The sequence below is a fragment of the Larus michahellis genome, chromosome 3, assembly GCF_964199755.1.
Source record: "Larus michahellis chromosome 3, bLarMic1.1, whole genome shotgun sequence".
In the NCBI taxonomy this organism is placed as follows: Eukaryota; Metazoa; Chordata; class Aves; order Charadriiformes; family Laridae; genus Larus; species Larus michahellis.
The window spans coordinates 128466181-128480500 of record NC_133898.1 but is presented as its reverse complement, the minus strand read 5'-3'; the positions used below and the strand labels follow the sequence as shown (position 1 = coordinate 128480500).

General features: G+C 49.6%; 2 protein-coding genes across 2 annotated transcripts; one reads left to right on the top strand and one right to left on the bottom strand.

The window, feature by feature from the left end:
* Nucleotides 1-2172: 2172 nt before the first annotated feature.
* On the top strand, nucleotides 2173-2829 carry LOC141741063 (small basic protein 1-like). The gene is made up of 2 exons (XM_074580913.1): nucleotides 2173-2230; nucleotides 2699-2829. The coding sequence occupies exons 1-2, from the start codon at nucleotides 2173-2175 to the stop codon at nucleotides 2827-2829; spliced, it is 189 nt and encodes a 62-aa protein (XP_074437014.1).
* A 10087-nt stretch (nucleotides 2830-12916) lies between these two features.
* LOC141740161 (cygnin) lies at nucleotides 12917-13582 on the bottom strand. The gene is made up of 2 exons (XM_074578391.1): nucleotides 13525-13582; nucleotides 12917-13050 (listed from the first exon to the last, which is right to left on the bottom strand). Exons 1-2 carry the CDS (start codon nucleotides 13580-13582, stop codon nucleotides 12917-12919), a joined length of 192 nt encoding a protein of 63 aa, XP_074434492.1.
* Between the last annotated feature and the right edge of the window lie 738 nt (nucleotides 13583-14320).

Sequence of the window (14320 nt, the reverse complement as noted above, 5' to 3'; positions counted from 1 at the left end):
CATATCTCCACTAAGGACCTCTCGCTGTGACTTCTCGTTCTGGCCACCAGGAGAAGACCATTCCTTCCTGATGTATTGCCTTTTCTGGATTTGAAGACTGTCATGTTTTCCATTGTCTTTTCTTACCTGATCAACGTTATTCCACTTTCTTGCAGGTCACATCTTCTTGACCTTTTGCCACTTTCTGAGCTCCCTTCAGCCCTTCCACTGCTCCCACCGTGTACAAAGCCGGATGGATGCACTTTCCAAGGGGTGCACAGTGCAGTGGGTACGTCCTGTGTTTTACAAACTCAGCTTTTGTTTAAACTTGTAAGACAATTGGTGCTGGTTTCCCAACACCATGACATTGCTCATTTGTGCCTACCTCTGATCCACTGCAACCCAAATTTTCCCTGCTGAAATGCCATGCAGCCAGAAACTCCTTGTTCTGTATTTTCCAGCTGATTATTCTAGTCTGTACAGATATGGTAACTCTCCCTATTACTTAACTATATTTTTTTCATTATCTCTTTAACACAAGAAGATCCACTGGAATGCTAATCCTGTCCTCTAGTGCTTTGCAGTCCCTTTCAACTTCTTATTTGTGAATTTAGTAAGCACATTCTCTAGACAACCCAGAAGATTATTGGGCAGGATAACCTGGACGCACAACAGATTTCTGATCAGATGTGGTGTGACAATGCATTACCTTAGCTTCACTTATGTATTTGCCTACATCCTCTCTAATCAGCATCGTAGTCCTTTTTGAAAGACTCCAGGCAAAATACCCAAATAGGTCTCAGATTAAATGAGTGTGATGAAAATCAGGCCAAGTGCAGGGTCCTGCACATGGATTGGGGCAACCCCTGGTATCAGTACAGGCTGGGGGATGGAGGGATGGAGAGCAGCCCTGGGGAGAAGGACTTGGGGGTATTTGGGGGTGAAAAGCTGGACATGAGCCGGCAATGTGCGCTGGCAGCTCAGGGGGGGCTGCATCCCCAGCAGCGTGGGCAGCAGGGCGAGGGGGGGATTCTGCCCCTCTGCTGTGCTCGGGGGAGACCCCCCTGCAGTGCTGCCTCCAGCGCTGGGGCCTCGGCACAGGAGAGAGACGGAGCTGTTGGAGCGGGGCCAGAGGAGGCCCCGGAGATGCTGGGAGGGCTGGAGCCCCTCTGCTGGGAGGACAGGCTGAGAGAGCTGGGGGGGTTCAGCCTGGAGAAGAGAAGGCTCCGCGGAGACCTTCCAGCCCCTGCCAGTCCCTAAAGGGGCTCCAGGAAAGCTGGGGAGGGACTCTGGAGTGGGGAGGGGAGCCGTGGGACGAGGGGCAATGGTCTTAAACTGAAAGAGGGGAGATTTAGATGAGATATTGTGAAGAAATTCTTTGGTGTGAGGGTGGTGAGCCCCTTGCCCAGGTTGCCCAGAGCAGCTGTGGCTGCCCCATCCCTGGAAGTATTCCAGGTTGGGTTGGACTGTGCTCTGAGCAACCTGATCTAGTTGAAGATGTCCCTGCTCATTGCAGGGGGGTTGGACTAGATGGCTTTTGAAGGTCCCTTCCAACCCAAACCATTCTATAATTCTATGAAAATGTTGCAGAATTTGCACTTTTGGGGGAGATCCTTGAGGAACCTCACTGCCAGCGCACTGGTCAGGGATGAATGCACCCTGAAAACTACTCCCCATGATGGACTTGATGCCTCAGTATTGTCCATTGTGTCCGTGCCTTGCAGACAGTGTCCAGAGCTTATCAGAAAGGCACCCAGACTTAATTCCTGCCCCTCTGGGGATCAGCTCTGCTCTCGGCAGCCCCGGCTGGCGCTGGCTCAAGCAGAGCCGTGCCTGGTGGCTCCATGCGTGCTGGCAGCAGAGTCCTGGCAGCCGGATCTGGAGGAGGGGGAATTGCTCCCTTGTGTCCGGGTCAGTGAAAGCGGCCGGCGAGCGGCGAGGAGAAGCCCGCTGGAGCATGGACCTGGCTGCCAGGTGCCTTTGTGAGTGGGACCAGCGGGTCGGGGTGACATTGCACACGCCGGCAAGCAAACAACGTCTCTTTGGAGATGGGTTTGCTCAAGCTTCTCCTCCTGCTGTGCCGCTTGTGGCAGGAGTCCCTTTATAAAACCCAGGGCCTCCAAGATCCCCCACCGTGGCCATCTCAGACCTGCTTTGCTCCCCGTGTGCTGAGATCTCCGCTGGCCTCCAGGCATGAGGGTGCTCTGCGTGGTCTTTGCTGTGCTCCTGCTTTTCTCCTTGGCCACCCCAGGTAAGACAGCAACACTTGGTGGGGAGAAAGGGGGGCTGACCCCAAGGCTGGGAGTTGGAGTGCCTGTCCCCTCTCCAGCCTTTGTGCCTTGTGGTGGAGGGAGGTGGATCATCTCACCCAGCTTTGGCAGTGGAGCTCAGCTACCTGCAGCTGGCTCTGGCTCACGATTTACCCAACGTAGCTCACACAACCAATTTGGGATGAGATGAATGCTGCACTGCAAATGCCTGTCTCTCGTGCCCATCCAAAGGGATCCTTGTAAGCTGCAGTACTGACAAACTTAGACAGAAGACCTTTAAGAGTCCAACAGTCCCCCAGCTAAATGGGGACAGAAAGAAAGCATGGGTCCCATCCTATGTGGGTTTGAAACTGAAGGTAACCTGCAAGGAGATAACTTGTGGGTCTCTGCTCTCCTGCGGTGTCTGACGTTTCCTTTTATAACCCATCTCTCTCTCCCTCCCATCGCAGGGTACGGGCAGGCCAAGGGCGCTTGTGGTGGGTACTGTTCCTACCTGTGTGCCAAAAGGGACGAGTGGACTTTCAACCAGTCCTGCGGGAAGATGTACTGCTGCATCCCCCCACCCAAAAAGGGAAAATGATCGTGGAGGAGTCCACCCGGGGAGGAAGAGCAGCACTGGCGGTGGGGCTCCCAGCGCTGTATTCACGGTGCGACAGAGACGGTGTTCACTGCTTTGAAGTAAAGACGGGCAGACGTGATTTCTGTGTGCTGTGTGGTTTATTCACCCCCCCAGCAGGGCAGTGCCAGGACCTACCTGGGCCGTGATCATGACACACCTCTAACAGCCCTGGACATTTCTGACAGCCCCAGACCCGTGACACTCAAGTGACACACTGGAAAAGGCTTTGGGATATTCCCATTGCTTCAAAGCAGGCTGGGAGAAGACTGCTTAACGTTGGGTCTCCCTTCACAGAATCATAGAATCATTCCCGTTGGAAAAGACCCTTGGGATCATCGAATCCAACCATCATCTCCACTCTACAAATTCTCTCTTACACCACATCCCTTAACACCACATCTAAACGAGTCTTAAACACATCCAGGGATGGTGACTCCACCACCTCCCTGGGCAGCCTATTCCAGTGTCTGACCACTCTTTCTGTGAAGAATTTTTTCCTAACTTCTCCACAAGTTGAACCCCAGTTTACTTTTAGGGGACACAACAGCTCCCAGGGCCCCATCAGTCCCATTCAACCCCTGCACTGGGGGCCTCAGTCCTATTGCGGGGGTAGAAACTGGAGGCAAACAGCCTCCGCCTTCCCCTTGTGCCCCAAAATCCCCCTCCTGGGGTGCCTTTAGAGCATCCTCACCCCAGTGCAGCCACTCAGGTTTCCTGGTTCTGTGGCTGTCCTGGCCACCCTTGCACAGAGCAGGTGACTTTTTCAATGTTGCCCGTGACCAGATTACTATATTAACTGTGACCCTTTGGGGGTCACCATTAATGGAAGAAAAGACAAGGAAAATCTCAGTGTCCCCTCCACTGTGTGATACACCGTTCACTCCAGGCTTTCTGCAGGGGGACAGGGAGCGATCTGGTGTTGGGTGGCTCAGAGAACCCTGGCAAAGGGCAGCCAGACAAGCCCCAGGAGCAATATTAGAGGCGAGATGTTTGTGTCAAAAAGGATCAACTCCCTGACTGGCGCATGGAACAGAAAACAGTCCTGTTTCCCTGAAACCCCCCAGGAAAAAGAATGTTTCCATCCATGGGGACTTTTAAACCCAGAAAAAGGCTACTACACTGGTATTTGTCAGACTGAAGGATGCTGCAAGAGAAGAGAGGAGATATAGGCCTCTCCCTTACTTAAAGTTTGCTTAATTTCTGCAGGGCAAGGTCTGTGTCTCCTCTCTTCTGCAGCATCCTCTGTGGTCAGCACAGTTCTTGGCACTACAACCAGTACATGGAGTTGCAGGGAGAGTAATTTTTTCCTAAGGCTAATTTCTCTATTTGTTCAAAACTCCTCCCATTGCCTGGGCAGTTCGAACACATGGTGTCTGCAGACGTGTCCCTGCTGACAACCAGAGAGGCGAATCCACCCTTTGTGTCTGTATGTCCTACCTAAGCTGCTCCAAGGGGCTCGCTACCAACCACGGGGGTCCAAATTACTGTGTACCGGGCAATTGCAGGGCAAAAAAACCCCAAAACCTAGTGAGCAGCCTTACGATCCTGTATTTTATCCTTAGGACATAGGATAAATGTGAACTCTCATAACTTTAAAAACCTCTATCAGTTTAAAGACTGACCAGGGATACAGGAATCCAGACAAAGCTGTGGGATTTCTTATGATATTTTTCTTGATAAGAGGAATGAGTCTCCGTGCAAACTAGGTGCATGACGTGAGATACTGAGAGTGAGGGGGTTAAACATCTCATCTACAGAGGCTGAGATCAGGCAGGGACAGGCAGCAGGTAAATGTCACACTTGATACAGGATGGCCCATCAAGAGCCACAGACTGCTGTCTGGGAAGCAGTGATTCATCAAGCTTCACCTGACCCCAGACAACAGGATATGAAAGAGGGAAAATTCACCTGAAACAGCCATGTGCAGGTGAGAAGACTTCACAGACACGCAGGGTTGAAAGTCTGACAAAATAATAAAAATGGCGAAAGGAAACAGCGAGCAGAAAAAAAAAAAAAAAGAAAAAAAAAAGCCTTTTGCCATTTCTTTCACATTTTTCCCCAAGACAAAAATAAGAATGGTGTGAGGAGAGTGAAAAGAAAAGCCATGTGAAAGCGAACGAACTGCAAAATGGGTTTTTGAAGTGGTGCCTCTCGCTCTGCTGCATCTCCAGCATTCAGAATGTTTTTTGCACCTACAGAAAGTTTCTAAACCCAGTAGTTTATTTTGAACTTCTGTTGTTGGAGAATGACATTTCCCTCCTATTACTGCCCCTGTCTTCTGCAGACATGCAACCTCCTGGGGCACCTTCTTGGGGAGCAGAGGGACCCTCCAACTGCACTGAACAACGGGTGGAAGGTGTGGGTCCTGTTTTGGGGGTTTCAGGCTGGAATTTGACATGGGTGTAATGCAAGGAGAGGGAGGAGACAGGCTTCCTTCATCTTCAGATCCCACCTCTTTATGGGCAGAAGGTTGGACCTGGCATCCCCAAGAGGAACCCAGCGCACCCTGCAGTAGAGAACCTCTCAACACACAAAAAACAGGTTTTTTTTTCTCCTAAAGAAGAGGCAGAAGGAAATTGCCTGGCCTTTTTTGCCCAAGTGCCCTGAATGCTACCCTGCATTTCTCAGTGGCAGAAGTTGCATGTGTTGCAATTGGGGGGTTCATCCCTCCACTGATGTCAGGAGCAGGGAAGGCAGTCGGGACACAGCTCAGCTGCACAGAACGCTTAGCATTTCATACACATGCACTTTGGGCTTATATTAAATTTTTTTTTCTCTTTTTCACCTCTTTCAGAACAGCAGGGCGGCCATTTAACTTTTCCACAGTAAAAGGCACTCAAAGTATCAAGAAACTCTGTTCTACCTGTCCTGAGAGCCAGAAAATGTCCAAAACCTCACTGGGCCACTCTTCTCCTCTTGCAATGGCAGAGCACCCTGCAGGTGCTATGGCTTCCTCTTCGGAAGAAGCGAGCGAGGAGCGGGGAGCGAGGGACACCGGCTATTTGCCTATGGCAAATGTTTTTGGTTGCAAAAACGTTGTCTCCGTTGTGTGGAAATGTTATTTGTCTGAGTTGACTTCACCAAAGGAAAGCAAAAGGCCCCTCTGTGAATGGCATCCAGGAGATTCCCACTGGCTGCCTTCGGGGGCAAAACAGGAGCTGCCAGAAAAAACAATTTGACTGGCCTCTTGTAAGGATGGTCAATGGTAACAACTTAATTTTGGTAGGAGACAGCCCAAAGGCTGTTATTCCAGCTACACAAGGTGTGTTTTTTCTGCAGGGAAAGCAGACCAGATGGGAATCATAAGCTTGCAGAGAGCACGTCAGCCAGTCCTACTTACACACACACTCAAAACAGGGAGGAGAAAGCTACTGGCGATTATGTATTAGGGGGAAAAAAAGCCAAAATGGCAGGAATTGTGGTCTGATGTCTGAGAAATCAGTGATAATAGACTGGTATTATGAGAGAGAAATAGTCAGCTATTACACCAACAAGAGGTGCTTCCTAGGGCTGAACCTTCCTCTTGGCATCACAAAACTGAGCACCTAAAAAAAGCATACAATCAAATGAAGCTGCATACATGGAAGGTGTTGGTGGCAGTTTCGGGCTTTCAGAAGACAAATGAGCACAGAGTCTTAAAGCAGTAATGCCCAACATCACGCATTTCACAGCGTCACACTGAAAGTGTGTTACTTGTTGCTCTGGAGTCCTCAGCACAAGAAGGACACAGACCTGTTGGAGCAGGGGCAGAAGAGGGCCACAAGGATGATCAGAGGGTTGGAGCCCCTCTGCTGGGAGGACAGGCTGAGAGAGCTGGGGGGGTTCAGCCTGGAGAAGAGAAGGCTCCGCGGAGACCTTCCAGCCCCTGCCAGTCCCTCAAGGGGCTCCAGGAAAGCTGGGGAGGGACTCTGCATCACAGAAGGGAGCCATGGGACGAGGGGAAGGGTTTTAAACTGCAAGAGGGGAGATTTAGATGAGATTATTAGGAAGAAATTCTTTGGTGTGAGGGTGGTGAGCCCCTGGCCCAGGTTGCCCAGAGAAGCTGTGGCTGCCCCATCCCTGGAGGGGTTCAAGGCCAGGTTGGATGGGGCTTGGAGCAACCTGGGCTGGTGGGAGGTGTCCCTGCCCAGGGCAGGGAGTAGGAACTGGATGATCTTGAAGGTCCCTTCCAACCCAAACCATTCTGTGATTCTATGTTGGATGGTGTTTTGGGTATGAAGGTGGAAGATAGGGTTGGAAGACACAGACTTGTCTTTCCAGAGTAGAGCTCGGGTACAGAGGATCTCAGAAACTGTGCCCAGACCTTGTCTTGTAGGGCATTAGCTGCCCAGAAGTGAATTTCTTGGACAAAGGTATCCAGGTGTGAACAGATATCCAAGGAAAAAAGAAAACACTTCTTCCCTAGTGGGGTCAGTCACCATTACTGCTAAAAATACGGCCTCTTTTTCATTGCAATTTGTTCATATTACAAATTCCAGCTATGCCAAGAAGCAGATTTATATCCTGGAAAGCTCCTTTTCTAGGAGAAGGAGTTGAATATTTATACCTTAGGAAGCCAGTGCTGATAAATTACTGGATTACAGGGTTTTCATTTGTTTACGGGGAGAAAACACCAGCTACAGGCTCACTGACCTAGCCGTAGCAGACAAAGGCATAACAAGTGATTTCTCCGCGCTGCCTTTGGCACACTAATTAACAGAGAAACGGCACTCGGGTCTGACGAACGTACTGGGCTTGGTTCGAGGTTTTAACCTGGGAGAGCTGCTCCGCAGCACAGATCATACGGTACTTACGCTCCACATCTTTGCAGGAGCAACAGGGGATGAAAAGGCCACTACTTCCGTGCTTAATTTCAATAAGGGAGCTACATAAAAATGGAGAAATTGTTAAAAAGAAGACAAAGGGGACAGCTAAAAGAGTTAAATCCTTGCAAATAGATTCTTTGCAAGCACCGTGGGAGCTATTTAAGGCCACTATATTGGAGACTCAGAGAAAATCTATGACACCTATTAAAAAAAGCCCTGAGAAAGAGCGAAAGGAAAAGGTCATAGCAGAACAGTGGGATGAGGGAGCCCGCTAGAAAGAAGAAGCTGAAATTGTGTCCAAACACGCAAAAATAGAAAAGATAATAAACTGTGCCTGACAAAGTGTAAAACACAATAAGGCGACTCAGCAGAGAATTGCAGGAAGAACTTGCAAAAGGCAAAGAAACCTCTTAAAATAAGTCCTTTTTTTTTTTTTTTTCCCCCGCAAACACATCAGGAAAAGGAAGCCTGATGAAGAGCATGTAGGGCAGGAGATGGTCAGAGCAGTAAAGCTAATGAAAGATAAGGCCACTCCATGGGAGCTAAATGAAATACTTGTAGCTGTGTTCACCTTGCAGGAAAGAAGGGAGGTCTTCGTGCTGAACTCTCCTTTGTGGGGACTCATCAAAGGGCTTGTCTTAAATGTAAAGGAGGTGGAAGAGAGGAAATCAGCAGCAACAAATCACCAGCGCCCAGATCTTTTCCCCAAAAAAAGTCCTAAGGGAATTCAAGGAGGAAATAGCTGCCCACATGACCGCAGTGTGTGATCTATTGCTTCATGAAATTTACTGTGAGAAGATGGGGAGATGCTGATGTTATCAAAAAAACCAACCAAACAACTTAAAAGCACCTATAGGATTGCAAGCCAGGATTGTGCCAGTTATGACTGTAATAACATGGGTAAAAACAGAGGAAAATCACGTCTAGATCTCCCTGCTAGAGCTCCCTGGAGGAGGCAGCAGACTTGAGGACCAGAGAGAAGGGGATGCAGGAGGTGGGGACCAGCACTATGGGGCCGAGTTGCAGAAGATGGAGGTCATGGAGAGCACCATGGGGGGATCATTGATAAGGCTACAGTGGGAAATCAGATCATTAAAGGTTTGGAAAAGATATTCTAGGTATAAATTCTTTACTGTGAGGGTGGTGAGACATCCAATCAGGCTGCCCAGAGAAGCTGTGGCTGCTCCATCCCTGGAGGGGTTCAAGGCCAGGTTGGACGGGGCTTGGAGCAACCTGGTCTGGTGGGAGGTGTCCCTGCCCAGGACAGGGGGGTGGAACTGGGTGGGCTTTGAAGGTCTCTTCCAACCCAAACCATTCTGTGATTTTATGGAAAAGGGGTTGAACGAAAAGATGGCAAAATTTGCTGCTGGCACTGTGTTGCTCAGGGTCATGAAGGTGATGGCTGTGGAAGGACCTCGCTGGTTTGAGCGCCTGGCTCGTCAACTGGCTGATGAAATTCAGAGCAGATCGATGTAGAGTGATGCACATAGGAAAAATCAAACTAAATGTGTATGTCAAATGAATGGCCCTACATTGTTTATTTCATTGCCCAGTAGAGACCGGGAATGCAAGTAATTAGGAGACGAAGAGAGAAGAGGGAACGGCATCATTACACTGTATTGCTTGATAAGGGAATCAAGGGACTGGAGCATCTCTCTGCTGAGGAAAGGCTGAGAGACCTGGGGCTGTTTATCCTGGAGAAGAGAAGACTGAGAGGGGATCTCATCAATGCTGACCAATATATAAAGAGCAGGTGGCAAGAGGATGGGGCCAGGCTCATCTCAGTGGTGCCCAGTGACAAGACAAGGGGTAACGGGCACAAACATGACCATAGGAAGTTCCACCTAAACATGAGGAGGAACTTCTTTGCTGTGAGGGTGGCAGAGCCCTGGCACAGGCTGCCCAGAGAGGTGGGGGAGTCTCCGTCTCTGGAGACATTCCAACCCCGCCTGGACGCGTTCCTGTGCCACCTGCTCTGGGTGACCCTGCTGTGGCTGGGGGTTGGACGGGATGATCTCCAGAGGGCTCTCCCAACCCCTGCCAGTCTGGGATTCTGTGATAAATCCTGGGAATTTTAGCCAAAAATTTTGGTACCCTTTATTGATTTATTTATTGCTCTTTTTTGATTTCCTTGTTTCAGTGTTTACCTCCTGGTTATGACAGCTAATGTGCTTGTGCAAGACGAGGGAAGAGTTGGAGGCACCGAGACTCGTATGTGCCATTCGGAGAGCAAAGTCTGAGGTCTGGTGAGCCTCCAGCCTCCCTCTTATCGGGGAAGCATCAACTAGAAAAAGCCCTGACGGGTCACTGCTTTGCTATTTGTACAAACTGCGCTCAACCAGAAAGGTCCGGGTCCCAATGCAAAAAAGCCAGTGCAGACCCTGCCCCAGTCGCCGTCTGCGATTACACGTAGGTACGAGTGACAGAGAAGCAGATGGGCATATTAACACGAACCATCGGACCAGACGTTTTCATTATGCCTGGCGTTCCTCTTTCTTCCAGGGCAGATGTACTGACTGTCACTACCAGAAAAGACAGATCTTTAAAATATATAGCACCAGACAATATGGTAACTCCAGATTTGTGTGGAAAGTGGGTTTTTTTTGTTTTTTTTCTTTTGCTGTTCTGTGCAGCTTGTTTCCTTTAAAATGTTTCTGCATAAATCATTATATTTCACTGAAAATAAGACTTAGAGAAAATCAGTGGGGAAAAAAACCCACAACATCCTACAACCAGGATGCAAATCTTTATCACCCTGCAGCTTGCAGAAGCAGGGCTGATAAAACACCCTTTCTTTTGGAGCTGCAATTTATGGTGCTCTTTTAATGAGTACTTACCATAATTTCTGCCAGATATGAAAGACAAAAGATTTCTCCCCAAACACCTGTCCTTTCAAGATGCGGAACACCATGAAAGCTTCGCATGAGAGGGGTGAATAAAGGACTGCATTAAAGTGACACAGTTTTAGACGGAAAACAACAGCAATTCATGATGACTTCATTATTCCACTCCTGCACACGTTCTGTTGTAGTCTATAAATATGAGGGTATCTCTGCTTTGTCCCTGAAAAATATGATTTCTTTTCCAAATTTGTCTAGACCCCTTGTGAACCCCAAGCCTGAAGGCCCCTCACTTTTTTTTTTTGCTTTTCTTACTAAATTCACCTGTCAAAGAGAAGGTATTAGAAAGGAAACAGGGATGATGACTGAAGGATCCTCTGCTGAGATAGTGAGAATTTCTGCAGCGGCTTCAGGGTACCAAGACACATGGGTGATTCAAGACGTGCAAAATAACGTGGGCTCACGTACAGCGAATCAAGCCCGGGATAATTTTACAACATAGAGAACTACAGTTTCTCCAGGGTTGGTGAGAAAGTTTTTTGACCACACCAAAGTTCACTGGGAGGCCAGAGCTGTCAGAGATGTGTTGGGTTCCCCAAATTGTTCCTTTTCTAGGAAAGACCCTGTGGGAAAACAAAACGGGCAGTTTACAGCCTCTTTATTCATCTGCTGCAGAGATTTTTGTTACATGTTCCTCTTCACCTTTCCAGTCATCCATTCCACATCCAAGGCCTACAGAGGTCATCGGAAATGGTATTGACTTTATTCAAGCTGGTTATGTATTTACTGGAAGAGAAGGAGGTGGAAGCTTGCCATGGGCCAGTGTGGGTTTATCATGGTTGCAGGTAGCTCCTTGAACACCGTTGGCAACTGTCTGTCATCACTGGGTGGTCTCTCAGCATTCTGTTTTAGGTCCCTCTATCTGCATTTTTCACTTTTACCAATCCCTGCTTTATTTCATTGTATTCCCTTACAATTACCCCACCTGGAGTACTGCGTGCAGCTCTGGAGTCCTCAGCACAGGAAGGACATGGACCTGTTGGAGAGGGTCCAGAAGAGGGCCACGAGGATGATCAGAGGGCTGGAGCCCCTCTGCTGTGAGGCTGAGAGAGTTGGGGGGGTTCAGCCTGGAGAAGAGAAGGCTCCGCGGAGACCTTCCAGCCCCTGCCAGTTCCTAAAGGGCCCTACAGGAAAGATGGGGAGGGACTCTGGATCAGGGAGTGGAATGATAGGACCAGGGCTAACAGTTTTAAATTGAAAGAGGGGAGATTAGATGAGATATTTTGAAGAAATTCTTTGGTGTGAGGGTGGTGAGCCCCTGTCCCAGGTTGCCCAGCGAAGCTGTGGCTGCCCCATCCCTGGAGGGGTTCAAGGCCAGGTTGGATGCCCTTGCCAGGGCAGGGGGTTGGAACTAGAAGATCTTCAAGGTCCCTTCTAACCCAAACCATTCTATGATTCTATGATTCTATGAAAGAGACTCCAACACCGTGTCTCTTTCTCCCCCCAACCCAAGGACATCTTCATATGCTACAAGATTTCAGTAGACCTGATCATTACCAGCACTCACATAACCTCAGCCAGGACACAGGAACATGAAACAGGACACCACTAAAAAGACAATGACCGAGTTTTTTATATGGAAGATGAGGCAGGTGAGGATGGACATAATCATCATAGCAGAAAAGGCTGCTGCAAATAGCCCTTCTACAGACACTGTTAGGGCTGCTTTATGCCTGCAGCAGGCACCTGTGAATGAATCCAATGGATGCTCTCATAGGTGGTCCTAGCAGAGAAGCCTTTGGAGACTGGAAGGGAGGAATGATGCTCTCCCAAAGATCCTTCTAGAGAAGGTCTCTGGAAGACGTTGAAGGGAGTGTGGAATGCTTCACCCTTCCATTCCTGCTCATTACCCAGTCATGGTAACAACAGTCTTGCTAGGATCTCAGATGGGTACCGATTTATTGAGCCCCAGGGCTGAACCAGGCTCCCTCCCGCACATGACACCCATGGGTTTTGCTACGAGGTTCAGTGGGGAAAGGGACACCCAGGAGGGTGTTACTCCAACCAGACCTTTTTCACCCACCATTGACTGAATTCACTGTGGGAAACAGAGAGGAGAACGCCATATGTTTAGCATTTTTGTTACGAATTTTGTGCAAAAAAGAACAAAAAGAGACATGTTGCTAATGGGCCTTTTGGGCTGGGCGTGGGGAACCTGTCCTAATGCTTTATGTGGGATCATGGGGACACAAGTAACCACACCACACACACCAGGGTTACATCTCCTTTTTTTCTCTTTTTAATGATTGAGAGGAGGGGACGACAGTTGGGTTAGACGGTAGAGAAGCCGCTCCCAAAGCCACCGCGCTGCCTCCTCTTCCCCGGAAGCTTCCTCTTCAGCTCCTATTTCCCCTTCCAGCCGGGCGGGATGCAGCAGTAGTACTTGCAGTCGGAGGAGAAGGACCACACGTCCGCCTTGTTGCAGCTGCTGGAGCAGTACCCCACCTTGGGGCAGTGCTTCCTTACCTGCCCGTAGCCTGCAAGGGGGAGACAGAGGGAGAGTGGTTGGGTCAGCGTAGGAGCCCCAGTGTCATGCCCTCCCATCACCTCTAGGTGTAAGCGTGGCAGTGGCCAGAAGGATGAGAACCTGCTCCCAGGGAGGTCCTGCTCCCTTCTCCCACACACTAGAAGGTGTAAAAAATGTCTAAAACATCCTAAATGTACATCTTATGGTACTTTAAAGTGAGTTTTTCTTTAAAGACTCACTGGTCTGCTCATGAACATAGAGCTGCATTTAAGACCACCTGGGGTAACCAAGTCACCTGTGCCTTTGCGGGAGACCAGCACACAGCTGCACACCCAAAGGACCTGACACCTTGATGGAGGCAACAAAATCACAGCCTTTAAAGCCAATAGAGATCACGTTTGTTCAAGCTGCCTACCAAGCGTGGCCCACTCTGACCCTGGTTCTCCCACCGTTGCTCCCCTTCCCATGCAATTCACCCTCTTACCTGGGACAGCCAAGGATACCAGGAGGAAGACAGCGAAGACAAGGTAGAGGAACCTCATGGCTGGAGTTGAGCTGGGATCTCAGCAAGGCTGGAGAGAGGAGGGTTGGTGAGAGCCTGAGCTGGACGCTGCTGACTGGCAAGGCTGGGGATCCTCATATTTATAGTGTGTTTCTGAGCAGAGAGGAGGGTCCTGGGGGAGGTTCTGTTGCTCACGGGACCTCTCACGGTTCACCGCACAACCACCGGCCCCTCCACCCTGCACCTGGGTATGTTGGCAAAACTCTGCTCTCCCCAGATCTGGTATCAATACCCAATTGAAACGCAAACCATTGAGTGTGACAGGAGCGAACGGTGAGTAGATAGAACAGCTCTGCTGGGGCAGAGGGACCTGATAGGAAACAAGATCAATATCAAAGGGCTTCAGGTCTTTCTCAACTTTTGGCAGGGATGCAACCGCATGGAATAGGGATGAACTGTGGCCACGAGGCACGGACAACTCTCCCTCCGTTGTCTAGTCATGTCACCGTGTGGGGCTGGACAAGCTGAGAGGGGCCCTGGTGTGAGCAGCCTTGGCTTGGGAAGGACCCAATGTCCATGTATCACCTTCCTGGGAACCATGACTGCAAAATCCCTCTGATAAATTCAGCAAACACCATGTTCAATGTAGCCTGTTCTGGTGTCCTCTCTCACCCCACTGATGGGCAGGAGCACTGGTGCTGAGAGCCCTTTCCCAAGAGCCTGGATGGGCTGACCACTTGCAGACACTTTGATCATCACCTCTTCCTCACAAACCCTT

Excerpts from the sequence above, each read along its gene's own strand:
- LOC141741063 (XM_074580913.1), top strand. The coding sequence starts at position 2,173 with ATGAGGGTGCTCTGCGTGGTCTTTGCTGTGCTCCTGCTTTTCTCCTTG. Across the intron at positions 2,231-2,698 it reads TTTCTCCTTGGCCACCCCAG|GGTACGGGCAGGCCAAGGGC; the intron begins GTAAGACAGCAA and ends CTCCCATCGCAG.
- LOC141740161 (XM_074578391.1), bottom strand. The coding sequence starts at position 13,582 with ATGAGGTTCCTCTACCTTGTCTTCGCTGTCTTCCTCCTGGTATCCTTG. Across the intron at positions 13,051-13,524 it reads GGTATCCTTGGCTGTCCCAG|GCTACGGGCAGGTAAGGAAG; the intron begins GTAAGAGGGTGA and ends TCCCCCTTGCAG.